The sequence below is a fragment of the Falco naumanni genome, chromosome 9, assembly GCF_017639655.2.
Source record: "Falco naumanni isolate bFalNau1 chromosome 9, bFalNau1.pat, whole genome shotgun sequence".
NCBI classification, from domain to species: domain Eukaryota; kingdom Metazoa; phylum Chordata; class Aves; order Falconiformes; family Falconidae; genus Falco; species Falco naumanni.
Genome location: NC_054062.1, coordinates 5,057,318 through 5,072,581, shown reverse-complemented (window position 1 = coordinate 5,072,581; position 15,264 = coordinate 5,057,318). Strand labels below are relative to the sequence as shown.

General features: G+C 48.5%; 1 protein-coding gene across 6 annotated transcripts in view; it reads left to right on the top strand.

Annotated features, from left to right (window-relative positions):
- The window catches only part of NSMF (NMDA receptor synaptonuclear signaling and neuronal migration factor), a 53,029-nt gene that overhangs the window by 22,640 nt on the left and 15,125 nt on the right, over nucleotides 1–15,264 (top strand). The window contains exons 4-9 of one of the 6 annotated variants that reach the window (XM_040605853.1): nucleotides 2,997–3,072; nucleotides 5,200–5,205; nucleotides 5,777–5,845; nucleotides 9,907–9,959; nucleotides 11,985–12,074; nucleotides 13,735–13,856. In XM_040605853.1, coding sequence (XP_040461787.1) covers nucleotides 2,997–3,072; nucleotides 5,200–5,205; nucleotides 5,777–5,845; nucleotides 9,907–9,959; nucleotides 11,985–12,074; nucleotides 13,735–13,856 — 416 coding nt within the window. The remainder of the gene's footprint in view (nucleotides 1–2,996; nucleotides 3,073–5,199; nucleotides 5,206–5,776; nucleotides 5,846–9,906; nucleotides 9,960–11,984; nucleotides 12,075–13,734; nucleotides 13,857–15,264) is intronic. The other 5 variants (XM_040605857.1, XM_040605854.1, XM_040605858.1 and 2 more) reach the window with 5 other exon arrangements.

Sequence of the window (15,264 nt, the reverse complement as noted above, 5' to 3'; positions counted from 1 at the left end):
GAGGGTAGAAAAAGAGCCGTTTCAGGAGAGGAGTTCATGACCCCAGGGGCTTGGTCTTCTGGAGATGAGGGTGCTGTGTTGCATCCGTTGCAGCCTTGTGACATGTACTGGATTAAGAAAGTGAAGATTTCCCGTCCTAGTGCTGATGGATTTATGTTGAAAGCTTTCCCGACATTGTGGTTTAACCCCAGCCAGCAACTAATAAATGATATTGATATCCCATATGGTATGGAATATCCCTTTGGTCAGCTGTGTCCCCTCCCAACTCCTTGTGCCCCCAGTCTGCTCGCTGGCAGGGCAGTGTGAGGACTTGACTCTGTGTCAGCACTGCTGAGCAGGAACTAAAACATCCCTGGGTTATCAGCACTGTTTCCAGCACAAATCCGACACACAGCCCATACTAGCTGCTACGAAGAAAATTAACTCTATCCTAGCCAAAATCAGCACACCTGAACAAACCAGAATTGTACTATGCACTGTGGGACTGAAGCAGGTTGCTTGATGCAGAACCAAAGGAAAGCTCTGGATCACTAATGGAAGAGTTTAACTCCTCATAGCTGGAGCTGAATGCCTCTCTTTGCTGCAAAACATGTCCTAGCAAATGCTGTAGAGAGATGACATTTTCTGTTTGGGCCTTGAGATTTATAATATGTATTTTCAACTAGGCAGCAATATTTGTTAGGGCCAGTTATCAATGTGAAATGGAGATTTGCCTTTCCAAAAAATATCAGAGTAGTTACTTAAATGGGAATGAAGTGGATGGTGCTGAACCTGGGGATGCCTCCATGGCTATTTCATGTTTTGTACAAGCAGCAGCTACCCTCAGTGCTTGTCTCAAGCTTCTGAGTGTTTGCACATGTGGCTGCACGTGCAGCGCAGCGCCTCTGAGACCAAATCCCATCCCAGCACTGGCATCATGGAATGGAAGTCTTCTCAGCTTGGTCTCGTTTGCACTCTCTATCCAAGCATTGTTACTCAATGAAAAAAAAGATAACTGAATGGCACACCTGTTTCAAATTGCAAGAAGTATTTCTTGGAATGTCCTTCATGCCTGGCTAGCGGAGATGGATGGAGGCAAGAGAGAGAGACTAATTTCCCCAGAGGTTCACTTTACAGCACTGCTTTCTCTGGTTGGATTTACGTGATATGTTATTGCTGCAAACCAACACTCGTGGCAGTTAGGCCAGATTGGCATAATTTAATATGGATTTTTATGCTGGGTTTATGATGCCTAACACCATTCCAGAGAAGCACAAGCTGTCATCTCCCGTGCTGCTCCCAGCATCTGATACAAACGCATCCGCTCATGGACAGAGGTGCTGAGATTTGAATGCAGGCTGGCAAGTGGCTGGAGATGCCAGATGTGGTGGTGGAGGTCCTGCAGGCTTTCCCAGGCCCACGATTCTGTGACTACTTCATCACAATTGATGGTAACAAGAAAGGAGAACAAGGTGTTCTGCCTGGCCAAAACGCAAGGTGCTGCCTGCTCCTGGAAGCAAAATAGCCATACTCATAATCTGCATTTTAATTAGGTGGGTGAGCTTTGGAGCTCAGCTGTGTTCCCTAGTACCCAGCTTTGTGCTTCTCTGCTGCTGTTCTACCTCTGGCTGGTAAAGAGGCACTTCTGAAGGATCCCAAATCCTTTATTCTCCATTGAGTGCTGTGGGTAGGGGAGTGCTGTCGTTCCCGTGTTGACTCCTGTCTTACCAGAAAAAGGGGAGAGGCTTCCAGCAATTGTCCAGGCAAAACCTCATAAGGATATTAGCTCTTGTTCATAAGCTCTGCTTTGAATCAAAGCTAGTGGCTTAAAGCTGTGAAATATATTAAGAGATTGTCAGTCCTTTGAGATGAGTAGTCCCAGAGAAGTCTGTACAAAATTGTTGCCTAAAAAGGAATTTGTACAACTTCTCCTCCTTCACTGCTTGGGTTCGAGACTTCCAACAAGTAATTCATTTACAGTCTGAGCTGGTTTACGTTTCTTCTCTATCTGTTTTTTTGGAGGAGAGCAGACATAGGAACTTCATAATAAGTATTTAGCATACTGGAATGCATTTTTCATTTAACATATATATATTTCCTCAGGGTGCCTTTATACAAGGCTTGACATAAACTGTTAGCTGAGAAGGAGTGTCTGTTACAGCTTTCTGTATGATTTCTTGGAAGCTTTGCTTCAAAGGAGGCCTCCCCAGTTGCATTGAGCTCTTTTTTTGCATCTGTAATTGCAGCCTCTTTTCAGCGAACAGCAGGCTGTATTATGTTACGATCTGTACAAAACATTTGGTAAGATATCTTGTCTGTAGTAATTATGTCTGCAGTAGGCATACAGGGTTTGATTGGGTTTTGGCCGATGAAAGTGAATTAAAAAGAAAAGCTCTTGACAATGCCAGATTATTAATGACTTAAACACAGGTGACCAGATAAGCACAGAGTTATCTGCAGATCGCATAGCTGATGTGCAGTGTGACTTCTAAAACCAGAAAAACTCATGAAGGTCATCAGGAGCAGGTGTGTGAGGGGTTTACTGAAACTTCAGTGGCAGAAAAAGAGAGTATATCTCAGGCTTATGGTTCTGAAGAGAGGAAGGTGAATGCTTTTTTTTTTTCCATGGGAGGCTGTATCAGAAAGAACTGGATGAATGGGATATTTCAAATTAATGGTACTAAGGAAAATGCGGAGCCTGGAGAATGCTTTTAATGAAAAATGGTTTGTTCCCCTGTTGCTTTTTTTTCTTGTTCAAATGTCTCTTCTGTAATTCCTGGATTATACTAATCTTCCACGCTTAGGATAGAGCTTTCATTCTTCGTTTAGTAGCCTGATAGACAGGCTTAGCACAAATTTACAAAATACTCAGTGGTAGTGTGCATATATATGAGGATGAGACTATCCTGTTTAGTACAGGACAGGATGCTGAAGCAGTAAGAGAAGCTTGGGAAGTCTTGCTGTATGAACAATGTCTCTGCCCGCTGGATTCTCAGGTTCTGCTCTCTCTCTTCCAGATGATGTCCCCATACGAACCTGGTTCCCAAAAGAGAACCTCTTCAGTTTTCAAACTGCTACTACAACTATGCAAGCGTAAGTTGTAAAAACCACTGCTGTAGCTTTTATTGTGTATCTTAAAGTTCACGACCCACTCAAAGCTGTATCTGAGAGCCTGGAGCAACTGAGTTGTATGTTTGGCACCACAGTCTGAGGGTGAGAGAGAGAACCTTGTCTCTTACTTTTGTGCTTATTGGTTCTCTTTCCTACTACTCCCACTTGTTTGGTTTTACCTTCTTTAACTCCTTGGGCTACCCAGCTCTTCTCTGCTTCCACTATTTTCTCTCTGGCACTGTGCCCTGTCCCTGGCTGCCTCCGCAGAGTGAGGGTCCTGCAGGAGCACCAGCTGAGACCTTCCACCACTTGCTTCTGCTGCAGCCACTGCCCCAAGGGAATGTTATTCCAGGTTTGCCCTGCATTTGTCACTCCGGAGTGCATCTCTCTATGATGAGACTTAGTCCTACAGCTTCTGTGCTGGTCTGGTCATTTCAAGAAGGTGTCAATAAAATCTCTGCAAAGTGCGAACAGATCTGAGTTAGGAACAGCCTTTCCCTCCACACTCCACACAGGTTTTGTGCCTCTGGTTGTTGTGTGTTGGGAGGAGGCAGTTCTTGAAGGACTGAAGAGAATAAGGGAAGCCTCATTTCCAAGTCGTACCCAGCTTGTCAGAAGTGCTGCCCTCCTAATTTCAAGTATTTCCTACCTGGCTAGAAAGCCAAGGCAAGCAATGAGGGAAAGGAGACACTATTCTGCCGTCTAAGGCCCCTCTCCAGCCTTGTCAGCTTTTTTCCTGTGTCCTTCTTCCAATGTCTGTGTCACCCTCACCTCTAGTGCTCTCTTTATTTCTCCTTGTCTAATCTGGTGTTCTTTTTGTAATCTATTTCTCTGCCATTTCTTCTTTCCCTCACACCTTTCCCTTGCCAAATCCTTAAAAAGAGGCTGATTGTTGATCTGGGGATAACCCAGACTGGATCAGACCTGTAAGGACTGGTGCAGGGAGGGCTGGAGAACACTGGGGACAGGGCTAGCTGCTGAGATATTGGAAAGAATCTGCATCCCCCAGAAAAAATGCTTGTCTTCGTGCCCTTCCCCTCCAGCTCTGCTGGAGATGTGCCACCCTGCAGCATGGGGAGCAGCGTGGGGGAGGCATTTGCCTGTGCCAGTCTGTGGAATCTGATGCACGGTGGTGGGGTGCTAATCCCACCCTGACAGTGGGAGTGAGGAGCCTCCGTGGGCTTCTGCTCCCTGTATTGTCCTAGTGCTGCTTCTCTTACCTGACCCCTATGTCCCCCTGCCTCTTTTCCAGGGATTCTAAATCTGGTGGCATCCCGGCAGGGCAGCACTCCTGGGCACCAGGCTGACGGGGCCTGTGGGCAGTTTGACAGATACTTGCTTTGCTCTTTAAAAATGTTGGCTGGAAACAGCGAATGGTATTTTACAGTTCTGGTTTGACACGCCAAACCATGCGCAAAATCAGCACGTTGCCTTTGGGCACATCCTTTGGTAGCTGAAGGCATCTTGGCTGGGCACAAGGTTTGTTGCAGGTTGGTGGCCCGTGTCAGGGCTTACAGGGCTTGAAGGCCAAAGTGAGGTTGGTTTGGGGAATGGTGCCCTCGGGAGGAGGGCACAGCTCCCTTGGTTAATGTAGCTCCTTAGTTAATATTTCTGGAGATTCTGTGCTGCCTCTAGGAATTGCATAGCAACATCTCCAGAAGTTCAGGGCACCCTCCCTTAGCTGGTTGGGTTGGCTCACCCGGGTGCCCCTGTCCTCCTGGACTCTGCTCTAGTGTTTTCAGCCCACTGTGCTTGCTTCCTTCGTAGACCAGACAGTGCGAGCTGACTTCACAAGTCTTTGTCACTGTGATGCTGAGCTCCGGTTGTAGCCTGATGGGCCATGCTCAGCTGTCAGTTGTACATCTGCATGTTATCTGGGTCTACTTTAATTTGCATCCAAGCCACACGCCAGTACTGCCCCAGGGAGGATTTAGCTTGGTCAAGTAGGAGTCTCACCACTGAGAAATGTTTAATTTAAAAAGCAGTTCCCTTCCACCTAACAAGAAATGTTTCTTCTGGAGTGAGAATTCCCTCAAAACACTGTCCGGGGCTGAGCACTAATGAATTCCTCTTCTCTTTATTTTTCCCTGCGTCTCCTGGAATCTCTAGCATCTCGTAAGTATAATCTTCATTTTTTTATTTCCTTGTCTGTTGGTGTCCTGAATAAATTCTCCTCTCCTCTCCTGTCCATCATATTCACTCATGCTTTCCCTACGCTAGGGCTGTTTGTCAGGCGGTGAGAGGTTAGATGGCTACACCTGGTAGGCCTACAAGGATCACAGCACAACCATCCTCATCTTCAAAACAGAGGCTACAGTTGCTAGCATGCTTTTGTGCCTCTTGGTCCTGCTGTACAGAGGTTTTGTGTGTGCAGTCTCCTAGGTCCGTTCCTCCGTAGCAGGGATGACGGCTGCTCGCCCTTATTTTTGGGCCAGGCTCTGGCCAGTCTTATATTTGTTTTAGGAACAACTGCTTGTTCAGCCACCTACCCTAGGGAGTGAGGACCTTTGCTGTGGGGAGTCTATTGCCTGGCCCCTGGTGTGCACGCAGTCCTGCGAGGGCTGGCTGCCTTCCTCGGTCAGCCTAACCTCTCTCTGTTGTCTGGTGAGAGCTTCCCTGTCTGTGTTTCGTGTCCTCTCCAGTTCGAAGCTGTGTAGTCGGTTAATGGCTTAAAATGGTTTCCCAGGGCGTTCAGGGGCTACGCAGAGAGGAAGAGACGGAAACGAGAGAATGATTCTGCAGCTGTTATACAGAGGTAGGGCCCGTTTTCTCCCATAGCTGTAACCTTGCCTGGTGTTGCATGGGCCCTTCGGGTGTCATTAGTGACGCTTGATGACATTGAACGTGGTTGTCCCTGTCTGTGTTGCTCTTTGTAGGGACACTAGCAGTGGCTGTGTTGGAAATGTGGAGGTGAATGATGCTGCAGTACTCAAGATAGCTGATCTCCATCTTCTTAAAGGAACACTGTCAAGTTTCTTTCAAGCTTCCAAATATAATAGGCAAGATCTGTGTTTCAGGCAGAGAAATATTTTTTATATATATATAAACACTTAAAGGCATAGTTTCCCCAGCCCTATCCCAAGTACTTGGAATTTGAGTTTAGCTGAATACTTTTATGTGCTGTTGCTGCATCTACAAATGCACCTCAAAAATGTGAGACCTAGACAAAGTTATTATCTCTGGTGTCCAGGAGTCTATTTTTTAAATCTTTTTTTAAAGAACAGGAATGAAAGAAAAAGAAAGGAAAGAAAAAGGGGACTGATCATTGTCTGGGTATTACAGAAGAGTCCTGTTTTCCCTCTGCTGGCTTCACAGGGCACATCACTTAGCCACTATGGTCATCAGAACTGTTCCATTTTTTTAAATGTGCCAAAGCTCCTGTATTTTGTCAGCCTGCTAAGAAGGGTTTGTGCCATTGGTTAAAAACTTGCCACGATCACTTCAGTGCTGTTCAAAACAAAGTAGGAGAAAAACATCAGGTTTTCTTAACTGGGAAATCGCTGGGAAGACACTGTTTTTAGCAACTTAAGGGTGGTGGGTTTTTTCATCAATAATGAAGAGAAATGAAAACCAAAATTAAAGATGTTGTAAATAAATGGACAGTGTATCTTTTAAAAAGAAAGAGATTTCTCAGAATTTGTTAGACAGAGGTGAGTCTTTGTTAGAAAATGGCTTGTTTGTGTGGCTTGCAAGTACAGGAGTGGGGCTTGTATGCCTCGGTGATGCTGTGTAGTCAGGACGGAGTCATGTCATCCGTGTTTTGAGGGGCCAGCATGTCCCTTCACCTCCTGTGAACACTGCAGGTCTAGGCAGGATTGTACAGGGGGACCCCATCTGCATTTATCTTGTCATAAAAAAGGAGATGGGATAGCAGTGATGGGGTTTTGGCTGTGCCATGCAAGCAGATTCTGGCCAACCGTAAGGATGCTGGCAGTTAGTGTTCAGATCTGTTCTCCAGGGAGCGAGGAGGACCCCAGCCCCACTGCAGTTTCGAATGCTTGTGGTGCAGCCCTTCATGGCTTCTGGTGTTTTGGAAGTTCAGTTGTTAACCGCACAGCTCTTCGGTGCTTGGCCCTGTGTGTCTGGTGCGCAAGGAGGCTAGTTTGTGCGGCATGGCACGCAGTGGTGTTGCCTCGAGGGTGAGTGATGTCCAGTGGTTTGCTGAACCTTGTGGCGGCTGCAAGGAGGAGCTGGGGAGAAGAGCGTGAGAGGCGCTGTCGGGAGTTTTGCAGAGCTTGGATGTATGTCAGTAATTCCGTCACTGACCTCTGTTTGGGTAATGAAAAGGCTTCGCTGCAGAGCGTGAATGATCCGCTGCAGGCAGAGCTGCAGAGTGTGTGCGGTGGGGCTGCCGTGTCTTGGAGACCCTTTCGCCAGGATGGATACTGTGGAGGTGGCATAGGGTCACGCAGACCATATGGCAAGCTGGAGCCTGTCAGGAGATGGGCTCTTCAGGAAAGGGAGTCGTGAGGAGATTTTATCCTTGTAACTTGAGGGGTTGTTGTTGAATTTTGATGGGTGAAGAGATCTTGATAATTACCAAGTAACACTGGGTTTTCTGGGTGCAGTTGCCAGGATGCCCACATTAGGAGGCAGTCCCAGGTTTGCACCTCCTTTCCAAAGTGCCTTTTTTTTTTCTTTAAAGAAACGAGGAGAAGAAAAAGGCTTTTGTCCCATTCTCTGAGCATTTAGTGTGATGGTTAACCTTGAGCAGCTGGATTCTCCCTGGAGCTGCTCTCCACAGTATTTAGGAGATGTATCTAGACAGCTGCCCTCATGGGAGGGACCAAGCTGTCTAGGCAGCTGGGAGCATCACTCCTCCATGACGAAGACTGCTTTACTCCCCCTTCCCCCCAGGGTCTGAAGAAGCTCCTCTGTGGAGAGGACAACTGAACATTTAACAGAAAAACAGATTGTACTCCAAAATGCCAAAAGCCCAAAGGATATAACAGCGGCCTTGGCAATTAACATTGTTGTTCAGAGTCTGGTATGATCTTGGTCTCACAATTGACCATAAAGATTTTCGTTCTGATGATTTACAACATACGTCAAAGACCTTTCTGTGTAAAGAATGACCCTGTTTCCCTCTAAAATACTGTATTTATTTAGTAATGTGCGGTAAGACAGCCCACATTACCAGTCATCATGCACTCCAGAAGGCTTTGTACAAAGAGCCAGTCCCACTTGTGTTAGTGAAGGAAATTGTTTTAGTTACTTGTCTAAAGGGCACAGTTGTCTGATCCACAGCAGTGAATCTTCACGTACCTAAGCAGAGCTAAAATAAATCTTTGGGAAACGACATTAATAGCCCAAGTGCAGATGGAAATTTGTCATGGAATAATGTTGCTTCCAGCTTCGTTACCCAGCTGCTAGTTTTCCTTCTTGAGCTGCTGTATTTGGATCCTGATGACAACGTGGGATCCAAAGCCAAAGCAGGGGACTGTGCAGAAGGTGGCGTGGCTTAAGTGCTCTCCCACGAGGGCTGTGTTTGTGTTGACCTCTCTGGATAGCAGTAAGCCTATCTGACTTTCTCTGAACAACTTCATGTCGGTGCTGGGAGTGTCTTCTAGTCCAATTAGTTTGCTAAAGCATCTGCATGGTTGTAACATGGCCTTACTCATCCCACTAACTTGTGTGTGAGCCAGAGGACTTGTCATTTTACCTGTTTCACCAGCAGTAGTCTCTGTTGCTTGATATCTGTGGGGTATGTCGGTGGGGCAGAAGGAAATCGAGGAAGGCTCCTCGACTCCATGCAGGCTGCTAGTACACGGGTTCACTGCCACCCCTGGGGCCATGGGGGCTGCACTGCAGGGTGAAATCAACCTGACTTAAGTAGCGTTCACAGAGGGGTTACACTTTTCTTGATAGTTCATGTGTTGCTTCTTCCTTGTGTCTCTTCGGGTGTCCTGTTTGGTTCCTGTCCTGTTTGGTTCCTGTCTAGGTGAGTGATGAGAAGCAGGTCCCTTGCAACTCGGAGGGGCTGGACACGGAGTCCCTCTGCCATGGTCTCTCAGGAGCGGCTGGGATGGTCTGTCCTACACAGACTTGACTACGGGGTATATCTGCTCCCCAGGGCTTCTCCTCTGGTGGGCTTTCCCCTGGAGCTGCGTACTCTGCAGCCGCGCTGAACTCTGCCTGTGAGCCCTGGGCAGGGAAGCTCGTGGTTAGGCAGGCAGAGAGCAAGCCCATGAGGTAGTCAGCCTTGCTGAATGGTGCTATTCAGGAGGAAGAAGCTGCTTCAGGCTTTCCCAGCTCTTTGCCCCGGAGAGCAGTATGGGCTGCATGGTTGCTAACAGTACGGGTGGGATTTTAGAGCAGCTGGTGTGAATGGGTTTGGGAGTGAGCACAGCCATGACCATGGTGCCTGCATGCTGCCTAGCAGCGCAGAGCCTGGGCGCTCTGCTTCCCTTCTGAAGCGTGTGTGGAAGAAAGGAGAGAGGGGAGCAGTTACTGCTCTTTCCCAGGAGAAGAGGGAGCATTGCCAAGCGTGGGCAGCGGCTGTGTCTTCAGCACAGTTACAGCACAGGTGTGCCTCAGTCATAAGAAAGTGAACACAGGCTGTGAGAAGGGGACTGCCGTGCAGAACCTCACTTGCCGGACCACCAAAACCACTCATGCTCTTGACAAACATCACCATCCCCAGCACTAAGTAGGTGCAGGTTGGGAACCTGGTCTGCAGCTTTTGAGTGCCCAGAAAGAAATACGCTGTCTTCCCAATTTGACTATTTATTCTCCCAGAGTTTTTTCCAGTTCTGCTGGACCCGGGTATTGCTTTGTATTACTTTTCTCAGAGGTTGTGTTTGGCCTTTCTTCTAGGAATTTTCGGAAGCACCTCCGCATGGTGGGGAGCCGAAGGGTTAAAGCACAAAGTAAGTGAGCACCTGTATGATGTGGCTGTGAGGAGTTGGGGTTTGTGCTGGTGGGACACTGGGAACCCTGCGTTATGTGCAGACGCGGGTATAAAGCACCTAGCATTGGGCTGGAGGAAGGATTTGACCGGTGCCATTTTACCCTACAAAAAAGAAGGCCAGGTTGTTGCAAGTCTCCAGGACGCACGGATGTCTGCGAGCAGCCTGTAGGCTGTTTCCGAGGACCCTCTGCCTTGGCCATGGGAGACCTCTGTGGCCTCAGTGGAAGGAGAGCTGCAGCGTCCTTGTCCCACGTGCACCTGGTTCTCCGTGATCACCGGCGTAGACGCTTGCGAGGAGAACCAGAGCTGGGTTCAGCAGTGGAGCTGTCGAGGGGCTGCCTGGACTCCTACTGAAGCTGCGGACCAGCTGTGGCTCCCTGGGGACAGTTGGTGCTTTATGTGCCACGCAGACTGGTGGCTTTCTCTTCTCCTTCCCTGACAACTGCCATCTGCAGCAAGACCTGGGGGAAAGTTGCCTGGTGGGAGCTGAGAGGACGATGGAAGGGAGAAAGAAGAGGAACAGGGAAGAGATTGAAGCAAGGGGGAAATAAGGGAGTGTTATGCCTCACTAGGGAAGAAATCACTTCTTAGGCCTAGGAAATGGCGGTTCTTTTTCCCTGAGGAAGGCAACACTCCTCCGTAACTTGGTTGGGGCAGCTCCCTTATCGCTCTGAAATGGCTGAGATTGGTCTAACTGGCTCCCGAGAGCTGAAGATTGTTCCAGAAGAGGAAACAGCTTGTTCTTCCCAGCCCCTGGCCAGGCATCATGTACAGGCTGCACACAGCAAAGCATTGCTGTGTTGAATTTGCAGTTTTTCCTTTCTCATATGCTGTGGGAAGTGAACAGCAAAGAGCACTGCCCTTTAAAGTGTCTTTATTGGCATCTGAATTAACACTGCCTGAAATGAACAGGGCTTACCTCCTGCTAGAGCTGTCTGGAAGTTCAGGCATGTCTCTCTGCCTTGGTAACTCTCGAGTCATGTTTTCAAAGTTTTCTTCATGTGCACAATAGCTAAAGGCCTGGTTTTAAACAAAAGCTGAGGATGGAGATCATCTGAAGAACTTACTATGTGATTTGTCTCCCTGGACAGCCCCACTTGGACACACTGCAGCAGAGGACAGGTTGCTTCTCAGCTCTTGTAATGCAGATCTAAAGTGAATTCCTGTGCTGCTGCCATGAGATGATGTTACTAGATACACTGCCACAAACTTGCTGTCTGCTACCAGAAATAGGTGTTAGTGGCTATAAGTGGCTGTTAATCTAGTCATAGTGGCTTTCACATGGGCTTGCCAAGTCAGACATTGTCATTGGCAGTTCCTAGGAATTTGCCTGCAGTGCAGCCAGCTGTGCCAAGCTCCTTGGATTCCGCTCGGGAAATGCAGGTACAAACAATATAATGCCCGTGGGGGAAAAGAAAAGAAAGCCGGAGGAGGAGTGCTCACAAGAGTGCAGGCGAGCAAAAACTGAAGGATCTCCTTTTTTGCAAGACAATGTATAGAGCGTGAGCTTTCCAGAGTCCCCCGCTCTGTTTGGTCCAGCTCTGGTTGGGATGCCACTAGAACATGAAGGGAGAACTGACTGGAGAACGACTGCCTTCATCTGGTCGTGTGTGTGTTGTTAGCTGTTGAGTACATCTTCCTGTGAGGCCTTTGAGTCGGAGCATTTACACTGGGACACTGGCATAACCTTGATTAAATTGAGGTTTGGGCTGTGTGCGTTTGAGGAGAGACCATCAAGTGTCCTCCTTTTTCTGTGTTACATATCCCATAATGGTCCTGCTCAGAAAGTGGGCACTTTGTCTTCTGCTGTCTAGAAGACAGACCTTTGCTGTGTGGAAAGGACTCGCGTTTGGCAAGCGGAAGAAAAGCACGAGGGAGTCTGTGATGTGTGGCTTTGGTGGAAATCTACTGGATGTTTTGTTTTGCTGGCAGCAACAGAGGTGGCTTTGGAGTCTGTTAATGTCATGCTTTGGTTTTATCCTAGCATTTGCCGAACGGCGTGAGAGGAGCTTCAGCAGGTCCTGGAGTGACCCGACTCCCATCAAAGCTGATTCCTTCCATGACTCTCGAGAAAGTGAGTTCTGAGTCCTTTGAGCTTCCTCCTGTGGCCAAACCCTCCAGCTGAGGTGTTGACTGAAGTCCCACTGGAGTAACTCCTCTGTGCCCTTTTGTCCCATCTGTGATCCTTTTAGTTTCATGAGCTCTGAGCAAATAACACTCCAGGTATATGCACCTGTTCATCTGTGTGTACCTACATTTATTTGTAGAGCACAGCGCATCTAACCTCATGCTATTGTGCAGTTGTCAAAGGATACCCAGTGGTACAGCTCTCTTACAGCCCTCCGGTCCCATCATTCCTAATTTGCTTGGGACCAAAACAGCTACCTGGAAGCACACCAGTCCAAGGCTGCATTCACCGTGGTGGGGCTAACCTGCCTGGCTTCCCATGCAAGAGCCCCTTCTGAGCTCTTTCCTAGGCTAGAATAGCTCAAGAGCACAGCTGTGGTGCTCCATGAGATGTAGCTTTGATTTCCTTCTGGTTGCACAGATGATAGCTTAGGGCAATCTGATCTTCCTTTGGGCTGCCAGGAATTCCTCTGGGAATCCCCAGTAATTCTGCAGTGTTCTGCTTGTGGGGACTGAGATGCTGTTGTGTTAATTTACGGAAGGAAATGCCAGCATCTTCTCACTGTCTTTTTATAAAGGGAACGGCTGTTTTACCCAGATTTTATTGAAACTCTGTAGGCAAGGGACTTGGTGGATATGAGTTTGCCTATGTTGAAATGGGTTGTATTGTGAATGAATTTCACTAATGAAATGAACTGACCTACCAGGTAAGCATGAGATCCAGGCCTTCTACCTGTAGAAAACTCTGTACCAGGTTGTAGGGGGAGATGTATGCAAGGCCAGTTCAAAACGTGACCCGATGGTTCCTTTGCAGTCTGATTCCTCCCCGCTCCCTCAGCTAACTCGGAGGCGAATGGAAAAGACGTGGTTCAGACAGGCTTCAGGCACTGCCCGGTGACACTCGGACATCCCAAAAGGCACAAATAGCGGCATCTCAGTTCTCTTTCCTTAGTCCCTGGCTTCAGGGAACCATCTCTAATTTTAACCTTTAACGGTCAATTATATTCCTTCCAGATGTTGGTTTTTTTTCCCCAGGAGGCATTGAAGGCCAACAGGTAAGGTCAATTTGGAGAGCAAATTCAAGTATACCGTTGCAGTCCTGGTGTGTTTGCTACGGCTGTCCTCACGGTCTGGGATGTCTCTGCCAGGATCAGTTTGACCAACACAGCAGAGTTTCTTTATAATCGTTCAGAAGACATAGAGCAGTAATTATTACAAGGAGACCAGCTTTGAAGTCTTTGGACTTTTTGCTCATCAGCTTGGCAATGTTAAAGTGTAGAGCATCTGTCCGTGTTCTGTCTCTTCTCGTTTCTGAAATGACAGGGTGACTGTTGTGAATTAGCATTTGAAAGGGTAACCTGGTGACTGTGAGAGTGATGAAAAGTCATGTGATACGTGTTACCAGGCTCTGCGTGTGCACTCTTCATTTGTTAAATGTTTGCCTGTTCAGAGACGCCAGCCCCAAAGAGTGGCGTCTGTCACTCTGTGGAAGAAAGGAGGGCACAAGTCTCATGGCTTGTGGTACCTCTTGCGAGCTAGCTGCCAGGCAGGATTGAGTGGGGAAGGCAAGCTGTTCTACCCTTGTAACGCAGGCTGTGTTCTGGCAGGCCATGACCTTCAGGATTCCTGCGGCACTTTGGATGGTGACTTTGACTTGAACTGGGAAGCAGAAAAGGAACTTGAAGCCATGGCGTGTGATGGAGAAGACTTTATTCCACCAAAAATAATGGTGAGGATTTCCAGCTCGGCTACCTGTATCTCCTCAGGCTCTGTCTGTCCTTTCAGAGGTGCTGAGTTTAGGATTGTCATGGGCAGAGGCAGGTCTTCAGTATGGGCAGCTCTTCTGGTGTGAGTGAGAGTCACTCAGGGATCAGCCAAGACACGACATGGTATTCAGCATCTGTTATTACTGGGGATAGTGTGCTGAAAGAAAACTAGAAACGGAAGAAACCTGTAGTCCAACCCCAAATCAGAGCAGGACTGTCACCAGCACAGAATTGAGTTAGCCCGAGTCACGATAACTCTGACAATAGACACCCCAGTCCCAGCAGTCCCTCGCTCGTGTTTTTACTTGCCTGATTCGCTTTGGAGCCATATGTCATCCCTTGAGATGCTTTCAGCCCCTTTATCATTCCTTGATACTAGACTTCCCCCCGTGCTCCCTGCTGCTGTGCCCTGTGGGGTTTGGCAGACAGGACCAGGGTCTGACACATCCCTTCTCTGGCCACATGCACAAGTACTCGGGCAAAACAGGGTCTCAAGCTTCCAGCTTGTTCTCAGGGCAGCATTCCCAGTCCAGCACAGCAGTACCGTGTTGGAATGGGTCCTGCTAAGACTTGGGAAGAGTGAAGGACATGGGGACAGTCTGCTGCTAGATCTGTTCCCAGGCTCTCTGTACAGACTCAGCCCTAAAGCACCCTCAGGGCAAAGTGACCAGGTGAGACCCAAACGCTAGGATCCCAGCGCTTGGGTTTGTTCAGCCCTTGACACCTCTAGCGTGTCTCCCCGGGTGGTGTATGTGATGAGTGTCTGTCCATAGACTCTATACTGTGCCTCTTCAGAAACTTTACGTTAACTCCCTCGCGGCCAAAGCAGTGATGTGCTGCCTGCCAGGAGGGGGGGCTTTGAAGCCAGCCCCAGCTGAAGCCCAGGCTGCACTTAGGAGCCCACCAGCACTACTGCCTGCTCCCTTCTCGCAGCAATGCGCAGAGGCGCCTGAAATCACAGCACAGCCGAGTTGCCCGTGTTCCCATAGCCCTTTGGCTTGTGCTGGCGGCAGGTCCATTCTCTGAGGCTCTCCTGCTGATGGAACCAGCTGAAGCTTCAGCCAGTGTTGCCAGGCAGCCTGCATCTGCCTGACATCCTGTGGCTGTGTCTACCTGTGCCTGACGCCATTTCATCCCTTGGCTGGTTCCTCTTCAGGTGTACAGTCCCACCACCAGCCAGCTACGCGTGCCAGTTTTAACAATCCTCTGCAGCCAGGAGCACAGACCCTGGCACAGAGGAAGGCTGTACAGGAATCGCCGTTACTGGGTACAGCCATTTGTGGTGACACACAAGCTTTTTCATCCTCTGTGCACACTGGTCTCCCCTTTGAAAACTCTTATCTCGGGCTCGGTCCTGCCTTTTAGGCAGAG